This window comes from Podarcis liolepis (assembly GCF_965112155.1).
Source record: "Podarcis liolepis genome assembly, chromosome: 10".
In the NCBI taxonomy this organism is placed as follows: Eukaryota; Metazoa; Chordata; class Lepidosauria; order Squamata; family Lacertidae; genus Podarcis; species Podarcis liolepis.
In genome coordinates, this window is record NC_139562.1 from 31226721 (window position 1) to 31248561 (window position 21841).

A 21841-nucleotide genomic window follows, 5' to 3' on the forward strand; every position below is an offset into this window, starting at 1 on the left:
ATTTGCTTTTCAGCTTTTAGAGAGCCAGGAACTTCCCCCAGAAACAACTGTGTACTTCCAACTAATCAACAGACAAAAATGTTTACAGGCCAGCTTCACATAAAGTCCCAGTTGTTATTGCAACAGCTAGGACTTGCAAAATAAAATGTTGATATATCTGGATGCTGCTTATAACAGAAACAAAGAAAATCCTTCTAACCCAAAATGAGTCGTCTAGTACTCTTGTAGCAAAACAGCAACATGATATTGGTACACTGAGCCGATGCTTGCACAATTCTTAGCAGAGCCAACACCTTTGTAAAGGCTTCAAGGCAAATACACTACAGAGCATGCAAAAATAATTCAACTGCTTTTCTACCAGCCCTCATGTTACTTCTCCTGATGTCTATTTGATCATAACTTTTCATACACTAAAAAGTTATTTTCAAAGCGTTCCTTAGCCCTGCATATATTTGTTTCATCACTGACTTGAGCCACGCCTAATGAACAAGCTATTGCAGCACTTGTCACCATGCAACAAAACCTGCTGTCTAAAGGTTACAGTGTAATTCTAAACAGTAGCAAATGCAGAAAAAAATCTTTGTTGCATGAACATTTTATAGCCAGGGTACTACTAAGCATGTGTGCAGCCACACTCCTAGCTCAATGGCAGGAAGCATGCTAAGAAAATGACTACCATGCACCCAGTGTTTCACATGTTTCTAGCATGGCAACATCTTCCCGTAAGTCCTTCTTTATCAAGTAATACAGTCACATCTTACTCTGTGCAGCAACCAACTTCCAGAAAATAGATGCTAGGGTACCAGTCCTAGAAATTAAAAATGGCACAAGGCTCCACACACCGTACATGGGGACTGAAGTGGAATGGATCTTGGAAGGGCAGATGTTTCAAAGATCTTTCTCATCTCAAAAAAAGTCATTGTATATTCAAAGAGAAAGAAGAAGTTTAAACAAGTTATACTTACGAGGCATGATCCCTTGGCTAACCAGCTCCTCACGTGTTCGTCGCTGCTGGAGCTTCAACTGTAGCACTGCAATGAGGCAGACAAAGAATTAAGTGCGGAACAGGTTACTGTGACATGCCACAATGCAGAGCATATTTTTCTCTTCATTTTCCTTTTTTTTAGCTCCAGAACATTAGTGTGTAGGAGAGAAGCCCTGTCATCCCCACCCAATTCTTAACTCTTGCAATTGCAGAAGTGGCCTCAGGCAGCAAGGTTTCCGTATTCTGCTGTAGACAGCGGGGAGAGGAAGTTACAATGCATTTTAGCAGGTTGATAAAAAAATCCACAGAGTATGAAAACAGGGCCTGTTGCTCAACAACTCCTGCAGCACCACAGTCCTTTGCAAATAATGAAAGCATAAAAACATGGGGACCACACAAACAGACTCTGATCCAGTAAAATGCAGAAATTCACATTTACCGACGTTTTCATTCACATACACCTAAATTTATCACTAACAACTATACTGTCAGTTGCATGGCTTGTCCCTATTTCTCACAACCAACAGATTGTACCAACACTGCTTCCAAAAAATGAGATTCCAAGAAAAAATCCTTTTAAGGATTTGAAGAATTCAGTGTAAACCGTTTATACTGAACACGTTTATACTGAACACGTTTATACGGAACACGTTTATACTGAACACGTTTATACTGAACACGTTTATACTGAAGTGCACATAACATGGATCAGTTTCTTCTGAATCTGAATGTACTTTAATTACCCTCACAATCCATAGAGTTAGTGACACAAGGTATATTTTACATACTCTCTCGATGTATGCTTACAAATCATAGTGTGGTATTAAAATATACTAGAAATTGTGAGAACAAAACAGAAATAAATTCTGAGTAGCATATCTGCAGGAAAAGGTATTATGTTATGTGTATCTTTAGACATTTTTCTATGGGGACAATGATAATGAAGCTGAGTATACCCATAGCTATGCATACACACAATATGAATATGATATATATGCAAATCATGTTGCAATTATGTGCTTATAGAAGGTGCTGATACAAGTTAGCTGCCCCATTTAGCTGAAAAATTATTCTTGATCTGGTCCTCCACGCTGTGTTAAGAGGCACCAACTAAAGCTGTTTGGGCTGTTAGGGTTTGAAATTAGCAGGGCACCAGGAACATTTTGCGCCTTAAGATTCTCCATTCATGAGCACCTTAAAAAGCCTGGGTGCCATTTTTTGCGTCTGGTTGACACTCAAGGATTAGTGAAACGTATGTGCTTTGAAGCCTCAAAGTATATGTTAAGAATAGACAATATGTTAAGGAGTTTAACAATAAATAGTGTTTTGAAAACACCAATTTAAACATGTAAAATGTTTAAAGTGTGATATCAACAATGTGTCACTTACATGAATTGCACATTAATTAAAGCTTATCAAAATAATAAAAAGTGTTTCTGACCCTCCACCCCCCCAGTGGTGACTACATTCTTTTGGCACCCACAACCCAGGTCCCAGAAGCCATTTGGCTTCTAGTTTTTCTATCCCAGTTTCTAACAGTGGTTAAGGTAATATAAAACCCAACTTTTGTGTAGCCTTTTTATGATTGTGAAAGTTTTGATTTCCTAAAGATTGAAAAAAGTGGAAGATAGAACTTTTTAAAAATTGCTTTCATAACTACAAGGCAATCATTTGTTAACTATTCAAGTGACACCAGTATTACACAAGTAAACTTAAAGTAATTCTGCAAGATGACAACATACAAGCATGTTTGTATCATATCCTGAGCACCAAAGTTTGCAAAAAGTTACAATATAAACTGGGATCAAGTCGCTTTAGAAGATGTTCAAACAACTTTGAACATCACAGACACATTCAGAAATAATTTCCAGAGAGGCAAGTTGTTTTAGTGTGTTGCAGAAAAAACAAAAGAATCTTCTGGTACTATGAAGATTAACACATTTATTATGGCATTAGCTTGTCTGGACTAGTCTACAAGTATATATCTTTGAGGTATTAAGTACACATTTCTATATTGCCTTCATTTTAGAAAAGCATTAAAAATAATCTTACTGCCAGAACAGTGCAGCAATCAAATGAAGCCACTGAAGGGTGGGTCAAATTAGTACTGCATGAACCGTTTGAATCGGAAGTGAAAACACCCATTGTAACCAGATGAAAGTATGCGAGAGGAACTTAAGGTATGCTGAAAGTAGTTACTCAAGAAGCCTGCTAGAATGTAATGCTGAAAGGCTGCTGTCAAGTATCATAGCTTTCATGTCGAAGAGAATGTAACAACTCATCTAAAATCGTTAAAGCTGAAACGAGTCTAATGCTAGCTTCCCAAAACCCACTTTCTTTTAAAACATTGTTTTAAAATATTTGCATTGTTGAAGTTTATAAACACTGCCCCAACTCAAAATTCTGTTTGTGCTCTGATATGTGTGTAAGCTGGTATGGGGCTACCAGTTCCTGCTACTTTAAGCTTCTAGGTAACAATCCATCTTGCATCCGGCCCACATCCCCACTTCCCACTCTTTCCAATCGCCTGCATCACCACCAGGCCACACAAGAGTTTATATCCTGCGCTGAGTGCTTTTGCATCTGATAGCAGGTCTGAACCATTTCCCTTTCACATCCTTTTCGGCAGCTAACTGAAAGCGTTTCTAAACTAAGCCTATAACCCCCGCCCCCACTTGGAACTCTCTCTATGTTTGATTAAGGTAGGCAGTGTCACTTCAGGCTTGTGGGGTGAACCTCAGAGTGAACCCTCTGGCCACCACTGCAGTGGGCGACCCCAACTCCTCTCTCCTGCTCTAAGGAAGCGTCAGTGGGCCTCTCCACAAATGACAGCAGAGAGGACGAGGAGGTGGCAGCCAAGGCAAATGCAGAGGAGGAGGAAGGAGCAGCAGCAGCAGCAGCACAAAGCAAGAAGCGACCCTCAGCATGTTAAATTAAGTAGGCACTGCCCTTTCGTGATCAAATTCTATTAAGGCTACAGTATTACCCATTCTGTTTATACACTGTGCAATTGTGATAATTTTATTTATGTTTTGTAAATTTGTAACATGTAAAATATAATAAATAAATGCAATGTTATTTCACCTCAAGAGGTAGCTGGGGCTCATCAAGCTGGGAAGGAAGCCCATCTAGGAGAAGAAAAACTGATCCTAAACCTCCACTGTTTTTCAGGAGAAGAAAAAGCTAAGGAGGAAACCCTACACAAATCCAGACTGGAGTCCCTAAGACAATTGGATGGTGCCTTATATGCTTCCTTATGGCAACTCCTGCAGCCAAGCTGGTGCCAAACATATTGCTCTGCTTTCTTTTGGACCACCATCAGCGAGGGCGGGGGGGGGGGTCTTGTTGTCTGGGCAGCCCAGGACCCCCATACACACTGCCCAGGCTTGCTCCCTAAGGTGGTCACTTGCTGCTGCTAACACAATGGTTTGACTTCACCCCCAGAGGCACACTCCATTATTTCTCAAGACAGATGGATGCTAACATCAATTTCAAATCAGCACTAACTGCTAAGCTACCAATGCAAATAAGCCATTTGAAGAGCTCAAAACCACCCTCCCATCCCCAATTAATCTGAACTTTATTTGAAAAGGTTATATTCCTTTCTTGCTATGGTGACCCTGACAGCTAGCAACCAACTCATATGAAATGTTCATATTCCCTTCTGAATCATGAGTGCTCACAAAACATACTCAGCATAGAAGGTGTTTGGTTCCAAGTGTGAGACCATTAAGAAATAAAAATTAAGGAGCTTACAGTGAAATTGCTGAAAGCTCAAAGTGCTAACCAGCTTTTAAATGGATTCATGAAATATCATTTGCCAGGTCCAAAAAGAGTAGAATGCGGCAGAGATCCAGAGTTATGCACTAAAACAACAACAATTTATTTATATGTCACTCATCTGACTGCCCCAGCCACTCTTGGCAGCTTCCACAAAAAACAGTAAAAACACAATACAACATCACACATTAAAAACTTCCCTGAATGCCAATGCTTTCTTGTAGCAAACATATGAGCTTCGATCTTAGATTGGAGGTGCTCACAAGCTTATTTAGAGCAGGCTTTTGCCTTGTACATGAAACATGATGCCATTCTAGAGAATAATACTTTAATCCACTGAAGGCTGAGGGGGAATGTGAACTGTCTATGCACTTTGGCAGATTATATAGTTCATAAACATTTAAGTGAAGCAGATTGTACACACCACCTAAAGAGTCATGGCTGTGTATTCCATCAGCGGGAAGAAGATCAGCAATAATTTGTATTACAGTGTATCAACTGGAATAAGGGGAAAGAACTGGCACTCATTTCAATTTTACAATGTATATTGCTCCTATGATGTGTATGAACTCTTGAAGAGCTCATCAATCTTAAGCATAGGACAAAACTTAGAGAAAACTGTTTGCTTTACTACATCTCACACTCCATTCCTGCTTTTACTTGAGTGCAGGGACAACTACTGCTGCAAAATGCCAGGCGTTTCTTTACAGCTTCCTTGGCAACCACAGTAAGAGGAGAACTTGCTGATTTACTCTGTAATATCTTTAGGAGACACTCGGGGCAAGACACCCTATTTATATTCATGTCAAGGGATTATACCAATGCAAAAATGCTGAGAAAAAATGAACTACTTCCCGTTGGGCTATAAAGGGGTGGCTTACAAAAGCAGATATGAAATGTAGAAAACAGAATCAGTTCCTTTAACTGCATTTTACTCAGTTCCAGTTGGTGGAAGGAAATCTTCTCCACCTCAAACCACGGTGATTTAATATTTGCATTTCCAAGCTCCCAGAAATCTTCCTAAGAAACAAAACAGTTTTTACTTCTGAAAGATTGCTAAGACAGCTGCCAGTAAGCAGACCAGGCATCTGTTCACATTCTTACAGTGCTGCTGAATACAACCACAGTCCCTTGCAAATAGACAAGAGACACACGCTTCAAAAGCATCAAGGAAAACAGATGCAGTTCAACAGCCTTCATACCAGATCCTTCTCCCCAATAACTTTTAGAATTTGAGAAAAATCTTGAATATATTTTCATCCATTTCCAACAGCCTATTTTGCGCTTTCCCTTGAAGCCGATCTAGTGATAAGGAACCCTTTTACTAAAGGTAAAACAAAAAAGATTCTAAAGAGGAGAACCTGGGAGAAAGTTCCCTAAAACTCAAGTTTTTGATCCTTATTATGTAGTCAAAACCATACTATCCACAAAAAAGAGGGGGATATCATCAAGCTTGAGTGAAAGTGCAAAAATACAAAAAGGTATTCTATTTTTTTAAAAAAATGTGGGTCCCACTTGCCTTATTCTATCTCCAAAGAAAATTATTCCCTTTGAAAGGGGAAAGGAATTCCAAAACTCAAGTCATTGGTGTGACTAATGAGTTATATGATCTTGTTGACTGTGTCATACTGAGTTTTAAAATGATAGATCAGGAATTATCAAGCTTTTTACCCTCAAGGCAAAACCTGAGATGGCTGGAAATTCCTGAGGTGCATCATCACACAATGGAAGAAGACTTTGGTACAATCAGCTGGCCGTTACTGACATCATGCTATCTAATCCATCTCTGGATATTGCTAAATTCTTTGCCGTGGCACTTTCCTTGTAGCAAGGAGTTCTATAGCTCAGCTTTCCTTAAGCTCAGAACAGACATCTGCCCTGGAGATAAGGTACAACCTCTACATTTGGGGCAAAGTTTGCCAATCCAAAGTCTGATTCAGAGTAGGAGAATGCTTTTTCTTTTGTCCCCCCCCCATCCCTACGTGCATCTCAAAGTATTTTACCCATCTCCTACAATTTCTTCTCCCATTCTCCTTTCAGACTCAACTTGTACCGTAACCCTACCCCCCCAAAAATTATCTGTTTGTTTCATCCAGTGGCACTGAGACCCACTGGCTGATCCTGGTCAACTGTTTCAGAAACACTGTTCTGGGTAATCCGTAGATTCTTCAGAACTTTATTTAGCACTGTGGTCTAGGATATTTGTTTATGCCAAGGGTAGGGAACCTTTTCCATTCAAAGGGCCACATTATGGCAAACATTCCAAGGGCCATGTGCCAGTGGTAGGCATGGCCACACACAAACATCAGTCTCCATCCTGGCCAGAAAGAGTTGTTTTCTCAGTTCAATGACACTTCCAGCAAAGAAAAATCACTAGAGGAGGGTGCGGAGAAGGACCAATGAGGGTGTTTGGCTAGGGTAGAGTCCCAAGAGCCAAGTCAAGAGGGATGCATTTGGCCCCTGGGCCCAAGATTCCATACACCTGAACTATACTGCTGCTAATATGGTTAAGTGGGTAAAATTCTGGACTAAGACTAGAAGTTAAGATTCAAATGCCCACTCGATCATGAAGCCTGTTGTAGGCCAGCTGCTCTCTCTCTCAGCCAAACCTACCTCACACAATTGTGAGGGAAAAAGTGGAGAGGGAAAAGAAGACCTTGCATGCCACCTTCAGCTCCTTGGGGAAAAGGCAGAATATAAATGTAAAACATGTAAGTTGGTTTTAGCTAAATGTACACTACCCCAAAATAAATAATACCTCTGTCTTGAAGAAATGCTTTGATCTATTTGAACTGACACTAATTAGTATAGCAAGAACACACTCAGTAGTTCAGCAACTTCAAGAGACATACAGTTCCTTTTGTTTTAATTTTGCAAGCCACCCAGAGGACACTGTCCTGGGGGTGCCCTAGAAATCTTTTTAAATAAATTAATATTTTTCTGCTGATCATTTGCATTTGATGTTGCTGCAATAACAGAATATGACAAAGCTTGAGGAAGTTAATAAATCTATTGTGAATGAAACAGAAACCTTACTTTTATACAAGGTTAGGCTTCAAGGTATCACTCTGAGCAGCAACTGTGAATCCTTAATTTGGGATTGCACACTTCTCAAATCATCAAGTCAAAGCTCAATGGTGTGCGCCTGCACCACATCATGTAATCAATTATGGGGGGGCGAAACTTACCTGCCCCTCCCTATTTTATTCAAGTTAGCTGACTGAAATGAAAAAAGCACTTATAATGAAATCTTTTCTAGTTTGACCTCTCCATCTGAAATGAATGCAATATTGCCAATACACACACACACACACACACACACACGCCTTGAACATCCCCATTAATACTGGGCCACTACACTGTAATCATGGTCAAGCATCCAAGAACATTCTCAGACACATTAATTGTTTTCTTGGTATGGAAGCAATAAAAGTGCAATAAAAGCACAATGGGCTATAATCAATGTTAGTCATATTCCTGAGTAGGCCTATTGATATTAACGGGCAAGACCTAAGTTAGTCTATAATTTTTAAATGGCTCTACTAAGAGAAGACAACTCCATTTGGCTGCCAAATTTCTAAATCTATAAATTCAATGACTATTTTAGAAAACAAACTTAGATCACAGTATGCAAAGCAAGTGTGCCTCAGACAGTTGCCACTAGGTCTAAGGCAGGCATGGCCAAACTTGGCCCTCCAGCTGTTTTGGGACTACAACTCCCATCATCCCTAGCTAACAGGACCAGTGGTCAGGGATGATGGGAATTATAGTCCCAAAACAGCTGGAAAGCCAAGTTTGGCCATGTCTGGTCTAAGGCAACAGCTGTGGCTCATAGGAGCAGTCTGGTAAACTAGGAGAGCAAACATGTAAAATGTATCCAAAAAGTCTGAACAGAAAGCAGCTGCTTCAGGTATCTATACTCTTCCAAACTTCCTTATCACCTAATTTCTTGTAACATCCTAAATCTACTATTCAGATGGAGCCTTTCTTCCTGTAATTCCACATCCAGCCCTTACGTGTTCATTAGTTTCAGTTTTCCTGTTTTAATATTTGGTATATTTATGGAATATGCTTTTAAACTGTGTCATAATGACCCTCATTTATAAAAGCTGAAATGTGCCATCTTTACTAAGGGCAAGGCAGACAACAAGAAAAGAAAACCACCTGATTAGTGCATGGTGCTTACTAGCTGAATGTATGTTCAAAATGAGCACACAGTGGCAGTGCCTTTCAGTCTGGCAGGGACCAGTAACCTGGGACTATACACTACAGAACAATAGTTACTTTCCTCTGAAAATCAGAATATTAGAGAAATTCTGAACAAAGCCCTTATACCTAGACATAATGCAACAGTAACAATTTGAAGTATGATACGCATCATAGCACAAATGGACCACTATGAAAGTAGCTCAGTGCTTGGGACTGGCCCTAAGAGTGCAGTAGAGGTTAGCAAATTATTCTAATTAATCAGAACCTATAAAGAAGAAGAAAAGGGTTCATTCAAGTTGTGGCCTCCACTATACATGGTAGCGATAACGGAATAATTATTTGCTTAGCTTCATCAGACAACACTTTCCCATTAAACCAAAATCTGAAATTTTGGTTTGAAATGAGTTTCCATTTCTGGGTTGGCGGGCAAGCACTAACCATTGTTTGCCATTTCAGCTGTCACAGCAAGACTAGAATGCTGACAAAATTCACAAACAAAAAGGCTTGCAATAGAGGTATTACAGTATGCAGGAGAGCTAGACTAAATCCTAACCACTAATATAGAATTCCACATGGCAGAAACCTAGATAGTGGGTGAGTCAGCTTCAAATAAAAAAAGGTAAGCTTAACTTTTAGATCAAACTCAATGTACGTAGATTTCAGTTTATATTAAATGAATTACACTTCATAGGTTAAAAAAAGGACCCAGCTGAAAGTTTCAGCCTTCAGTGAGAAGGATATCCCCGACAGCAGGCATGTCCAACCGGTCGATCGCGGGGGGGGGGGTGTCCCTGGTCGATCGCCATAGTGTTCCTACACACAACAAACATCTGGCAATGAGAATGGGTAGATCACAGCAAGTCTTTTTATAGTGTGAGCAGATCGCATTCTTGGGAGTTAGACATGCCTGTCCTAGAGGGAATACTAATAGTGGCTGGTTTGACAATTGGGGGCATGCATAGCTGGGTGTGTGATGCGTGTGCAGACTGCAGGCTGCCTTGTTCGCCCAACACAAAAAATGTGGGTGCTGCATACTGTCTAGATAGCCTGATAGTTTGTGGGAGGAGTTAGTGGCTGTGACACCAATGAAGTGAGGAAATGTAAACATGAGGTCCTGGAAGTGAAATTTAGGCTGTTAGGTAGGATGTTGAAAGCAAGGACCTTCTGTTTTCTCTGAAATGCTACTCATTCCAAGTGTAAGGCCAGCAAGACAGGCAGGCACAGGATGAGAGTCAGAAGGGGCACGTTATAGCAGTACAGAGAGGCTAAAGCATGATAGGCTAAAACACAAACACCAAATACATCTGAATAGAGGCACTATATGGAAGTGTTAATGCTAGAAGTCTATGAGCCAAGGTGGGCAAGCTGGAGGGCTTGGTCTTAGAGCATAGACATAGTAGCAGTAACTGCTAGAGCAGCATTTCCCAACCTTGGGCCTCCAGCTGTTTTTGGACTACAACTCCCATAATCCTCAGCTAGCAAGACCAGTGGTCAGGGATGATGGGAATTGTAGTTCGAAAACAGCTGGAGGCCCAAGGTTGGGAAACACTGTGCTAGAGTGCAGTGCAATGCATTTCCACAGAGCTCACAGCATCTGCCTTTGCAAATACATTACACAAGCACAGCTGGTATAATGGGATTGCAAGTTAAAACAAATAAGTCAAATGGCGTTGCAGCTGGACCATACTGGGCTTGAATAAATTCCAGAGTATATGCCTTGTCTGGGAGCTATCCAGAATTGGAGTGTAAGCTCAGGCAGGAATCCCACCCCATAAGGTCAGTCTTTCATGCTGATTCTTCAAAAACCTGACTGCAAGCTGCACTTCCACTTGCAATACCTCTTTTTTAGCTTCCTCTCCCCCCACCCCACCCCCCTGAGCCTTGCATTAGAGAAGGTTACTGGCTGCTGCTCAAGCCTGTTTCTGTGTGAATACTTTACTTTGTCAAAAGTATCCCAACTGCCTGTTACGGCTGAACCCTGCCTTTTGTCATGTCCAGCATCCTTCTGAGTATCCTAGAATTTTGGAACACTACACAAAAAGCAAATGACCCCATCAACAAATATTCAAAAAACATACTTGCTTTTACTTCCTTCAAGAACCAGTCACAACCTGATACCACACTTCTGCTACATATTTGCTCTCTGCAACTTGAACACAAATTCCAGCTCCCATTCCTGTTATGGTCTTTTCCCAAATCTTCTGCTTGCATCTCAAGGGGCTGGTAACTCACTGATTGCCTTGGCTGGCAATGTTTTGAATTTACCTACATGTCTCCAACAGATCCTGGCAATGTATACTTGCTTTATAGAAAGGATTCTGGACTTACATGTTTCCAAAAGAAGCAGCTTCACCAAACAGTAAGCATCTTTACACCCCTTTGTGCGGGAGTTGGGGGAAGTAAAAGATGCACTTACCCAACAAATCTGAATGACAGTTTCAAATGACAGTTTCACTTTGGAGAACAGTTAAGAGAGATGATTGGCAAAAATGTAAGCAGGCAGCCTTTTATCAGGTGGATTCAGATTATAAACTTAAGGTGTTGGTTGGTTCCAATCCATAAATCACCACAGGGATGTGTTCTAAGTCCCTACCTGTATTCATTGTATACATATGATTGTGTATCATCTGACCCATCTACTGCAATTATTAAGTTTGCAGATGACACCACCATAATGGGTTTAATAACAGGTGGAGACGAATCAGCGTATAGAGGGGAAGTCCAAAAAATATCTACATGGTGCCTAAGGAATAACTTGCACCTTAATATCAATCAGCAAGACAAAGGAGATGGTGTTGGACTTTCGGAGGAAGAGAGGAGAACTAGCCCCGCTGTACATCGGGCAGGGCTGTGTGGAGAGAGTCTCTTCCTTTAAATTCCTAGGAGTTTATGTCAGTGAAGACCTTACTTGAAAAATAAATACAACCCAGGTGATTAAGAAAGCCCAACAGAGACTCCATCTCCTCAGAGTATCGCAAAAGAATGATGTCAATCAACATTTGATGATCTCCTTCTACCGGTCAACAATAGAAAGTGTCCTTTCATACTGCATCACGGTGTGGTATGCTGGTTTGACATCAACTGATAGGAAGTGCCTACAGAAGGTGGTGAATACAGCACAATATTATGGGCTGTCCCATGAATCCGCTGGATGAAATAGTGGAAGAACGTTGCCTCAGGAGAGTGAGGAAAATTCTCAGGGATGATTCACACCCTGGCCAGCAATTTATTGATCTCCTGCCCTCAGGCAGAAGATATAGAAGCATGATTAGCCGCACCAACAGGGTAAAGAATAGCTTCTATCCGTGGGCTGTTAGGCTGCTGAATGAAAAGATAACAACAGGGCAACTGACTTTCGGGTTTGGTGGATGTGCGTCAGTAAACGAGGGGAATTAAGACTAAGAGAGCTGTGCTCATGTAATCTCACTGTGTACAAGTTGTACAAGTGACAATCAAATATTTCAATTCAATAAATGCCTGCACCAACTCAGAGGCATGTACATTTTTAAAAAATCTCTAGTTTACAACTGCCATGTGTGAAACATGTTCTCATTCATCTTGCTAGAGAAGATACACAATGCTCAGAGAAAGCAGACTTCCTTAAAGAAACTGATGCTCATTTTACATTTCAATTAGGTATTTTTTTCTAAGAACAAGCTCATATTTTAACATATGTGGTAAAGTAGTCTAAAATGATACCGGAAAATACCTAGTTTATAGTTTTTAAACTTTTGTGAATGTTGGAGATGCTTAAAGTACTGTTTCCTCATCTTAAACACAATTTCCTTATTCCAGGGCAGCAAATATGGTATTCTCCAGATGTTGTTGGAATTTCTCTTCTGTCGATCCCAGCCAGCACAGCCAATGGTCAGGGACCATGGGAGTTTTAATCCAACAACTGGAGGGGACTTCATTGGTTACACCTGCCCATAAATTCACCTTCAGCCTTTCCATATAATGGCATGCTAGACTTTATTACAGACACCTTCATTATTTCTGCTAACAGGAACCCTTCTGCTGACTGCCTCAATTTCCTCACATCTCCTTCCCTGCCCCAATACTGTCTGTTCTTCAAACAAATCTACAATCCCCCTGCTTACAATAATATTCATTTCTTGGATGTCTCATACCTTAATTCCCCCTGCCCAAATACCTGTTCAAGAACATGGATCAAATATTGATACTGCACTACATGAATATTCATAACCAATTTATATCCTTTTTCTGTCCCTCATAAGCACTCTGTACCACAACTACATGTGCTACTGAGGCCTGCTGAAGACTAAAGTCTCCCACATTTGCTGTAAAAACCAATTAAATTTCTAACAGAATGATTCATACCCTTGCTTACAAGAAACCTTCATAAAATGGAACAAGCAGCAGCTTCCAAGAGAAGCTGAAACACATCCAAGTAAGTAACACTACCAGCACAAACTAATTCATTGGAAAGATCTATGATATACTGGAAGACCATAAGAGATTCAATATGCAAACCATTAAGAACGGTCACAGGAAAATAGGAAAAGAGAAAGAGCTTACGAACCTTCCCGCAGGCTGTGGTAAGAATCCTGACTCAAGCTTACATTCTTTTGTTCCTTTGACACAATCTCTGCAAATGGCACAATCCCACCATAAGCAGGCTGGAGGGTTTTGGTTTTGTCCAACATGCTGAAGAAAATCCCAAGACCAAAATGTCCCTCAGGCCTCTGGAGAGCTGTATAATCCTCAGGAAGGGACTTGTCAGAATAGGTCGCACAAAGACGCTTGTGTAGCCTTACTCTCAGCTACCAGCCAGTTTCATTAACACTGGATTCAAAAAGAAAAAGGCCTACACTCCCCCAAGAAGGGGTGTATGTACATACACATTGTAAGGAGCTAGGGAGTACTGAGCCTCACTCACGGCTGTGCACATTGACAGATGGATGGATTCCTTCATGAAGCTGCTTGCAGCAACAGCTAACCTCATTCACCCAAAATAGTAAAGCAGTTGGTTTCTCTACTCAGACCTCAAACATTTGTCAGGCAAGCATCATCATGTAATTTAGTTCCTGCCCTCTCCTCCTCATCTCCACCGCTGAAGCTTAACTGCTGTGCTCACAAAGATATTTTTTTTGGAGGGGCGGGGATCTCTGGATCAGTAGGCACTGAGGCATCCATTTAACCACTACTCAATTATAGTATACACAGAAAAGGTGCTGATTAACACAAGAGAGAATTCTCTGTGCATTAAAGACCAAAATACAGTCATACCTCAGGTTGAAGTAGCTTCAGGATAAGTATTTTCGGGTTGCGCGCTGCGGCGACCCGGAAGTAACGGAGCGCATTACTTCCGGGTTTCGCCACTCGCACATGTGCAGATGGTCAAAATGACATCATGCGCATGCGCAGACGCGGCGAATCACGACCCGCGCAGACGCGGGTTGCGTTCGCTTCTGGATGCGAACGGGGCTCCAGAACGGATCCCGTTCGCAACCAGAGGTACCACTGTAACTGTATCACAAGGAGTGGTTTAGTTTAACCTGTCTGCTCCATTTCTGAAATGTCAGAATAAGGGCAAGACCTTATTCTGGTTTTCAATGGTTAACAACTGTTAAATACTACAGTACAGTGGAGCATTGTGTCAGAAAAACATTAAGAGAAAGCATCTCCATTTTATAAAAGACTATCATGAACCTCCAGCTGCTTGCTACCATTCACTGCAGAACTAGAACTTGCAATAATGAAGGAGAAAATATTTTTCAACTCTTAGCACTTCTTGATCAATTTGATTCTGCTTTCCTCAAGGAGGCGAGTATGTCCCCCCTAGGAACATTGAAGGCTTTCTTATACAGAGTCAGACACTGGTTCATCTAGTTATTTCTCTACGCTGGTTAGCAGAAGGTATCCAGGGTTTCAGACAGGAATCTCTACCTGGTTATGCTAGGACCTGAACCTAGCCTTTTTGCATGCAAAGCAAGTATTCTGCCATTGAGCCACAGCCCTTCCCCTCCCTCTTGCCACAGCTAGTGAAATCTGGCACAAGTTGAAAGAGAGCCATAGGGTCAGTTAAGTTAATTCTTGCTCTAATACTAGATACCCTAGATCTAAAGGACATATAATAATGCATCTTCTTGTCTTGAAAATATTCAAGGAAGATCCCTTCTCTTGGTTAGGTCTGATACAAAAACATTTCAATTTCTTTGCAAAGAAATGTTGCAACGAATAATTATTGCCTTATAGGGCAAAAACAGCTTAATATTTAAAATATTTCACAGATAAAAACATTACAACATGCAGTCCCACAGGAAAGAAAACTGGAATAGCACTCCTAGTCCTACTCCCTGTAGTGAAAGAATTGCACAATTTTCATCCTAGGAATTAAGAAGTCTCTTGGATGTTATTGCTGAGCAAGGACAAAGCTTCAAAAATCTAGAATGAAGTCCACAGAGAAATTCAAGACTTCTCCAAATGATTGCACCAAGATTACTATGGAACACAAAAGGGATTATAAATTCAAAGGCTTCACTCTAAATCTACCTTTACAGGGATTACATGATAGTTTAGAACAATTTGGTACACAGACAACCTAAACAAGGGGTGTTCCCAAGAAGCCACTTTGTGGCGACAATTACTTTCAGAGCGATTGAGCAAAACTTCAAAGTATGCAGCACATTGTACATGCTGCCCAGAGCGTAGAGCTTATCCTTCCAGGCAACTGGCTGCAGCTGCTCAAGCAGCTCAGGAGCTTCCTAGCCATGATGGACAGAGAAACTTCAGTTGCAGTTTCTCTCAGGCGCAGGGAGTCAGCCAGCCTGGGAATCTGGATCCCTGCCCAGCTGCTGAAAGGCCCCAAGGCAGTCCCTGCCCCCACAGTGGACCTGCATACACACAGGATATACTGCCACCCTCACTTTTGACAGAGTTTTAAAATAACATGAACTGTAGATGCAGCAGGAATAGCCGCTGCATGCTGGAAAACCTATCAGATGACGTCAAAGCACATTCTGAGCTCTTTCCACACCTCCAGACCTCCCCACTTCCTTTTCCATATCAGTCTCTCATTAACTCACAAATCCGAGGGCACTGCACTTTAAATATTTCAACTGCCAAACGGTACTCTAAGCACCAAGAACCAGATTACCATTCCCTTTCAACAAACATGAAAACGCATCCAAGATTTAGCTCTGCCTCTGTGGCAAAGTACATGTACTACATTTTTATGTTCCAAGTGTGTGTGCCAAGGCAACAAAACCCTTAGCAGATATAAAGACACAAACGTAATTTGAATGCTTCATTTACACAGAAGCAGAGACTACCCTCTTGCCTCCCCGGAGCCTCAATTGACTTATTTCTATAGAAGCCCAATACACACTCTGAACTATGCCAACGGTCTTGATTTAGCTATAAATTCAATACCCTCAAGAGAGGGGCTAAAAGGCCAGTTCAAAATTAGGCCCCACGTGGTGGTGCTGAAAAACCATTTCGGTATTGTAGCACAGGCCTTGTAGCATTTGAACTCTGTGGCTATGTGGCAGCCTGTCCATATGGAAACTGTCCATGTGGCAGCTCTATGAATTCCCAACAGTTGCTATCACCTGGAGAGTCACGTGGTTTTTTTAAAAATGATTTCAAAGTTACAGCTGCAGCAGCCATGCAGATGCCACATTTGGGGAGGGGGGGAAACATATCAGCCTTCACGTGAATCGACCCTAGCATTAGGGAGACGGTAAACGACTAAACAATAACAAATCTCCTGTTTAAAAATATATCACAAAACATGGAGTAAAGAGCTCTACCAATTTCAAAAGGAAATTTGTCCTCCCTCCCAAATTGCAGTAGAACACGGACAGGCGACCCTTTGGGGATCAAGTGCTACATTCTCCAGGGGTCTGCAACCCGCGGCTCCGGAGCCGCATGTGGCTCTTTTACACCTTTGCCGCGGCTCCTGGGTGGATACTAGCGAGGGGAGGAGGCGCATTGTGCGCCCTGACACTCCCCACTGTGGCGGGCGCTGTACTGGCTGTGACGTCGCATGGGGGCGGTGCGTGCGTTAGTCACGCACCGTCCCGACGTCACGTTCCTGCCCGCTGTCAGATCGCGGCTCCGGAGATATATTTGTTTTAAATGTCGCAATGGTTTTGCGGCTCCCAGGTTTTTTTTCTTCGGAAACGGGTCCAAGTGGCTCTTTTTGTCTTAAAGGTTGCAGACCCCTGCTGTAGTAGAAAGCAGTCTGGGACTGCATACTAGCAGCAGGTGGAGCTGGAGTCAAAGTGTGTGCGTTTTCTCTCTCTCTCTCTCTCTCTCACTCTCACTCTCTCTGTCACACACACACACACACACACACACTCCGTAATCAAGACCGCCCAGCACCCTCTCATTACCTTGTTCCCATCTGGCCTCCACTGAGCCCCAAACCTGCCCAGCCCTGTTTCTTCCATCCTGCCACTGAAAAGGAGGGAGATTGTTTCCTGCTAACATCAATGGGCTTCGGGCTTACAAATTCTCTTCCTTCTATTTCACATGTCAAAAGATGACCAAAACTTTGGCTTTGAATTTAAACCAACCATAGTTTTCTGTGACATCAATTTAAGAAACTGAAATTTGTTTAAACTACAGTTAATGGGAACAGTCCAGGTATCAAACTGTGGTTTCCATTCTTGTAGAAACAAACCACCATTTCTGAGTTTGGTTTGTTTAAAATCAAAAGCAGCAACTTTAGATAGCTTCCTCCTGTATGCAAAACTGGAGAAGGAGCACACAAGCTCCTTGCAGACTTGTTCATGTAGTGGGAAACCATGGATTTTCTTTACATATGAACCAGGCCAGCAGATTCATCTAAGAAAGCCATAATGACCCAGACTGGGCAGGAACTGAACCACAAATTGTACCAGAAATTGTTACCCACACATAGTGATGCTCTTTATGAAAGCATCATAAAGAAAATAAGCTTGACAAAAGAGAATTCCAGCATCAGACTCCATCTTTACTGAATTTACTGCTTTCAGGAAAGTTATAAAAGGTGGCAGTTGCATACAATAAATGTTTAAAACTAGTGGGCCAGTTTTAAGGATTTTGTGAAGTACCAACATTTTCTGGAGTACCACCAACATTTCACAGGCCTACAACATGGAACAAAGTAAACTATTTTGCCTCTGTCACTCAATGTCAATAGAAATTTCATCCAGCTAAGCTCCTGTTGATACAAGGACCTTAAAGAGCAGCCAAAGGATGAGGCATCTACAGATCACTGTGACAAGTTTAGTTTGTACTGTTCTACACTGATGAAATCATTCAAATATGATTCATCTTGAAAACTACGATTACTACTGCAGCCACACCAGAGGTATTAGAAGCAGCCAACTGTCATAGCAACTTGGATCAATTTAGTATTGTTTCTCTCAAGGATGTGGAAATAGTATTTGGGATTGTGAAAGATACTGTATGTTCTTTCAGATCCATGCCCATTACAACTTAAAAAGTAAGAGTGAGCTGCACAGAACTTCAGTTAAAGCTAACTTTGCTTTGTTGAATGAGAGAAGTTATTTACTGGGATGAGATAAGGCACTGCTGTGCTCTAGTTGGACTTTCAGACACGCTACTGAGAAGGTTGCCATATAGATAAAGAACATCTTCAGTGTTCAAGCCAATACCCAATATCTTAAACTGCTTTACTTTATACAACATTTTAAGTTGCACATCTTCCTCTACAGAATGTTCTATATCCTCCTTCGCTGTATTTCCCTTTTCTTCAAGAATGTTCTTCACTGCATAGTTCCGTAATCTTCAGCTTGATTCTCCTTTGGGTATTACCCACAAGTTTCCTAATTTTATATACCAATACACTTTCTCATTATGTATAGTGCCTTCTGCGGGAGCTCACTCCTTTGTGTGGATTCAAACCACCGACTTTCCGATTAGCAAGCCCAAGAGGCTCAGTGGTTTAGACCACAGCACCACCCACACTCTGTCCCAGCTTCTGCCAACCTAGCTGTTCAAAAGCATACTAGTGCAAGTAGAAAAATAGGTACCACTCCGGCAGGAAGGTAAACGGCATTTCCGTGTGCTCTGGCACTCATCAGAGTGTCCTGTTGCTCCAGAAGCAATATAGTCATGCTGGCCACATGACCCGGAAAGCTTTCTGTGGACAAACGCTGGCTCCCTCGGCCTGAAAAGTTAATGAGCACCACGCCCCATAGTTGCCTTTGACTGGACTTAACCATCCAGGGGTCCTTTACCATTACCTTACCTAGTGACTTCTGCATCTACTAGAGAAGCAGCTCAAGCTACTTGAATTTGAAAGAGATGACAAAACACGGATAACCAATATTGAGCAAATTCTTCCCTTAGTAGTAGCACTCTTCTTCAAATTAATTTTATGTTCCATGTGTAAATGTCTCTAAGTTGTTAGTCTTCAGAATCTTAACCATTTGGGCAACAGAGACCCCCACACAACATGCAGTGATCTGTCCACATCACCAGTATCAATCTTCTTCTACTATGCCATCACTGCAGTGGTACAAAACCAGGCTGAAGCCAGGTCTGTGTGCTAAAAAGGCTTGGTAGCAAGTTTTATTTGGTCTGTCACATTTTTACATCCTCCCACCAGTTACCTCACAGCTCAGTTGGAGTTACACAACGGATATTATTTTTATTTACTGAATTTGTTAGTCGTTTCATCTTGCCCAGGGCAACCCAAAACAAAACTGACAAAAAGTCCCACATAGAAACATTAAAACCAAGAGGGGGGGGGGAAACACCCTGGGCACTTCTAAAAGGTCTTGTCAGAGAGGAAAGTTTTTGCCTGGCACCTAAAGATTTATAATGCTAGGTGAGCTTTCTTGGAGAGAGCATTCCACAAATGGGAGCCACCACAGAAAAGGCTCCTCATGTTGCCACCCTCCAGACTTCTCATGGATACATGAACATGTTAAATAAGGGGTCCAAGAAAGCACAAAATAAAAAGACTGCCACTTCCCTACACATCTCTCCCACCTCCCTTAAAACATCCTCCCGAATCCATAGTCTTATCAATAGTCTTCTCACATAACCTGCAGCTGCCCCAACAGGTGGTAAAAAATGCCAAGATTCCCACTGAGGCCCTTTCATATTCAAACTAAAGGGTAAGTAGGCCAGCTTGACTAAGGAATGCTTTTAGACTGACTTGATTTCTAGCTTCACTACAAGGCCAAAAAGTCAAATGTTTCTCAGTGACGCAGGCTCCTTCTCCAAGAATCCCAAAGATTCTTCCAAGACTCTAAATCAAAGCATGAGGAAAACAAAAGTCACTACAAAAGATGGGGAGGAGTTTTACAGTGTTTCAGCTAGCAAATATCTGTGCATGAGAGTTAAAGTTTGAAAGGGAAGGAGTGTAAAAAGCTTAAACGCAACATTTTAGCTAAGAAATAAGCTTCTGCGGGAACAGCAAGGAGGGGGTTATTTAGGGCAAACCATTTTCCATTTAAGTGAAACATAATGCACTCGTTTTAACTTTAGGCCTCCGATGGATGAACAGTTGTGTTGCATGAAGACAGTCCTAGATTCAATCCTGGCATCTCTAAGCAGGGTTGGGAATATGCTCTGTCAAACCCTGGAGAGCCACTCCCAGTGAATGCAGGCAAAACTTCAGCTAGATGGACCAAAGGTCTGACTCAGTATAAAGGCATCTGCCCATGTTTCTTTTTCTAAACAGATGCTGCATTTTATGAAATGGTGATTATGCTGAAGCCAAGCAACCCTGAATGGCAACAAAGGTAAGGACTCCATCGGCTATCTAAATATCACTGGATATATTAGACATGGGGAACCTGCAGTCCCCAGATCAAATCAGACCCGTCAGGGGCCATTTTCTTTCAGTCAAGTCCACGTGTCCCAAACTTTTAATGTTGGTGACACACTTTTTAGATATAAATCATTTCATGACACAGTAATTCAGTTTTACTAGCAAACTGGAAGTTAAACTAACCCCTTTCCAGCCTTGGGAGGAGCACAGGGAGCGTTCACACGACATACTTACACACTGTCGCGACACAGAGTTTGGAAAGCTGTGCCATACATGATGTCATACGACATCAGGGATGAGGCAGGTAACATCAAAGCTCCTAAAGAACCACTGGAGCTCACTTCTTTTAAAATTTCACGTCAAATGCAAGCCTCACTGGAATTGGTTCCACATGGAAAATTGCATTCACCAGGAATCTTTGAAGCCATGGCATGAATTCAAGCAAGGGTTGCAAAGGAATAAAGAATTGAGAGCCTAAAGAGAAAGCAATTGCTTAGCCTACTATGATCCCACCGGAGAGATAAAAGAAATGCTCCTTGAGCAGGCAGAGGCTTATCTCATCACAGAACTAAGATCAGAGAAAAGTCTCTGCCTGCAGTCTTTTAACGAGTAAGCAGAGGTTTATTGCTGATCTTAAGATGTTAGTGCTGTGGTGCTTAGTGCCAAGACTGAAGATAAGAGATCAGTTGTCTGTTATCCTAGCACTCAGCTCAGATATCTCCATGTCCAATGAAATTTAAAGTCAGGTGACTTAACAGGTGAGCATGGCTGGTCTAAATTCAATTGTCTGCCTGGTTCCCCACCCATGGACTCAAGCGCTAAGGACATTTGAGTTCAAGTCTATACTCGGCCTTCGGCAAGTCACTGTCAGCTTTTTAAAAATGAGGTTTATTTGGGTATAAATGGGCTAAACCCGAGTACAATCTACTAAACTCCTTTGACAAAACATGGGATATAGCCAAGTTTAATGTTAGTAAACAATCAAATTTGTTTGTGCAAACATGGATTTCTAGACACTTCTAGATTTGTTCCAGGCATATCCTAAAAAGCAAGACAAACCTTACTATGGAAAAGACACACAGTACATTTGGCACAAATGACACTTTTAA

The 21841-nt window shown here is 41.6% G+C and overlaps 1 protein-coding gene across 3 annotated transcripts in view; it reads right to left on the bottom strand.

Annotated features, from left to right (window-relative positions):
* MRTFA (myocardin related transcription factor A) overlaps positions 1-21841 on the bottom strand; it is an 80934-nt gene that overhangs the window by 28973 nt on the left and 30120 nt on the right. For all 3 annotated transcript variants that reach the window (XM_083462286.1, XM_083462284.1, XM_083462285.1), the window contains one exon: positions 966-1031. In XM_083462286.1, the coding sequence (XP_083318412.1) occupies positions 966-972 (7 nt within the window). In that variant the 5' untranslated portion in view covers positions 973-1031. The remainder of the gene's footprint in view (positions 1-965; positions 1032-21841) is intronic.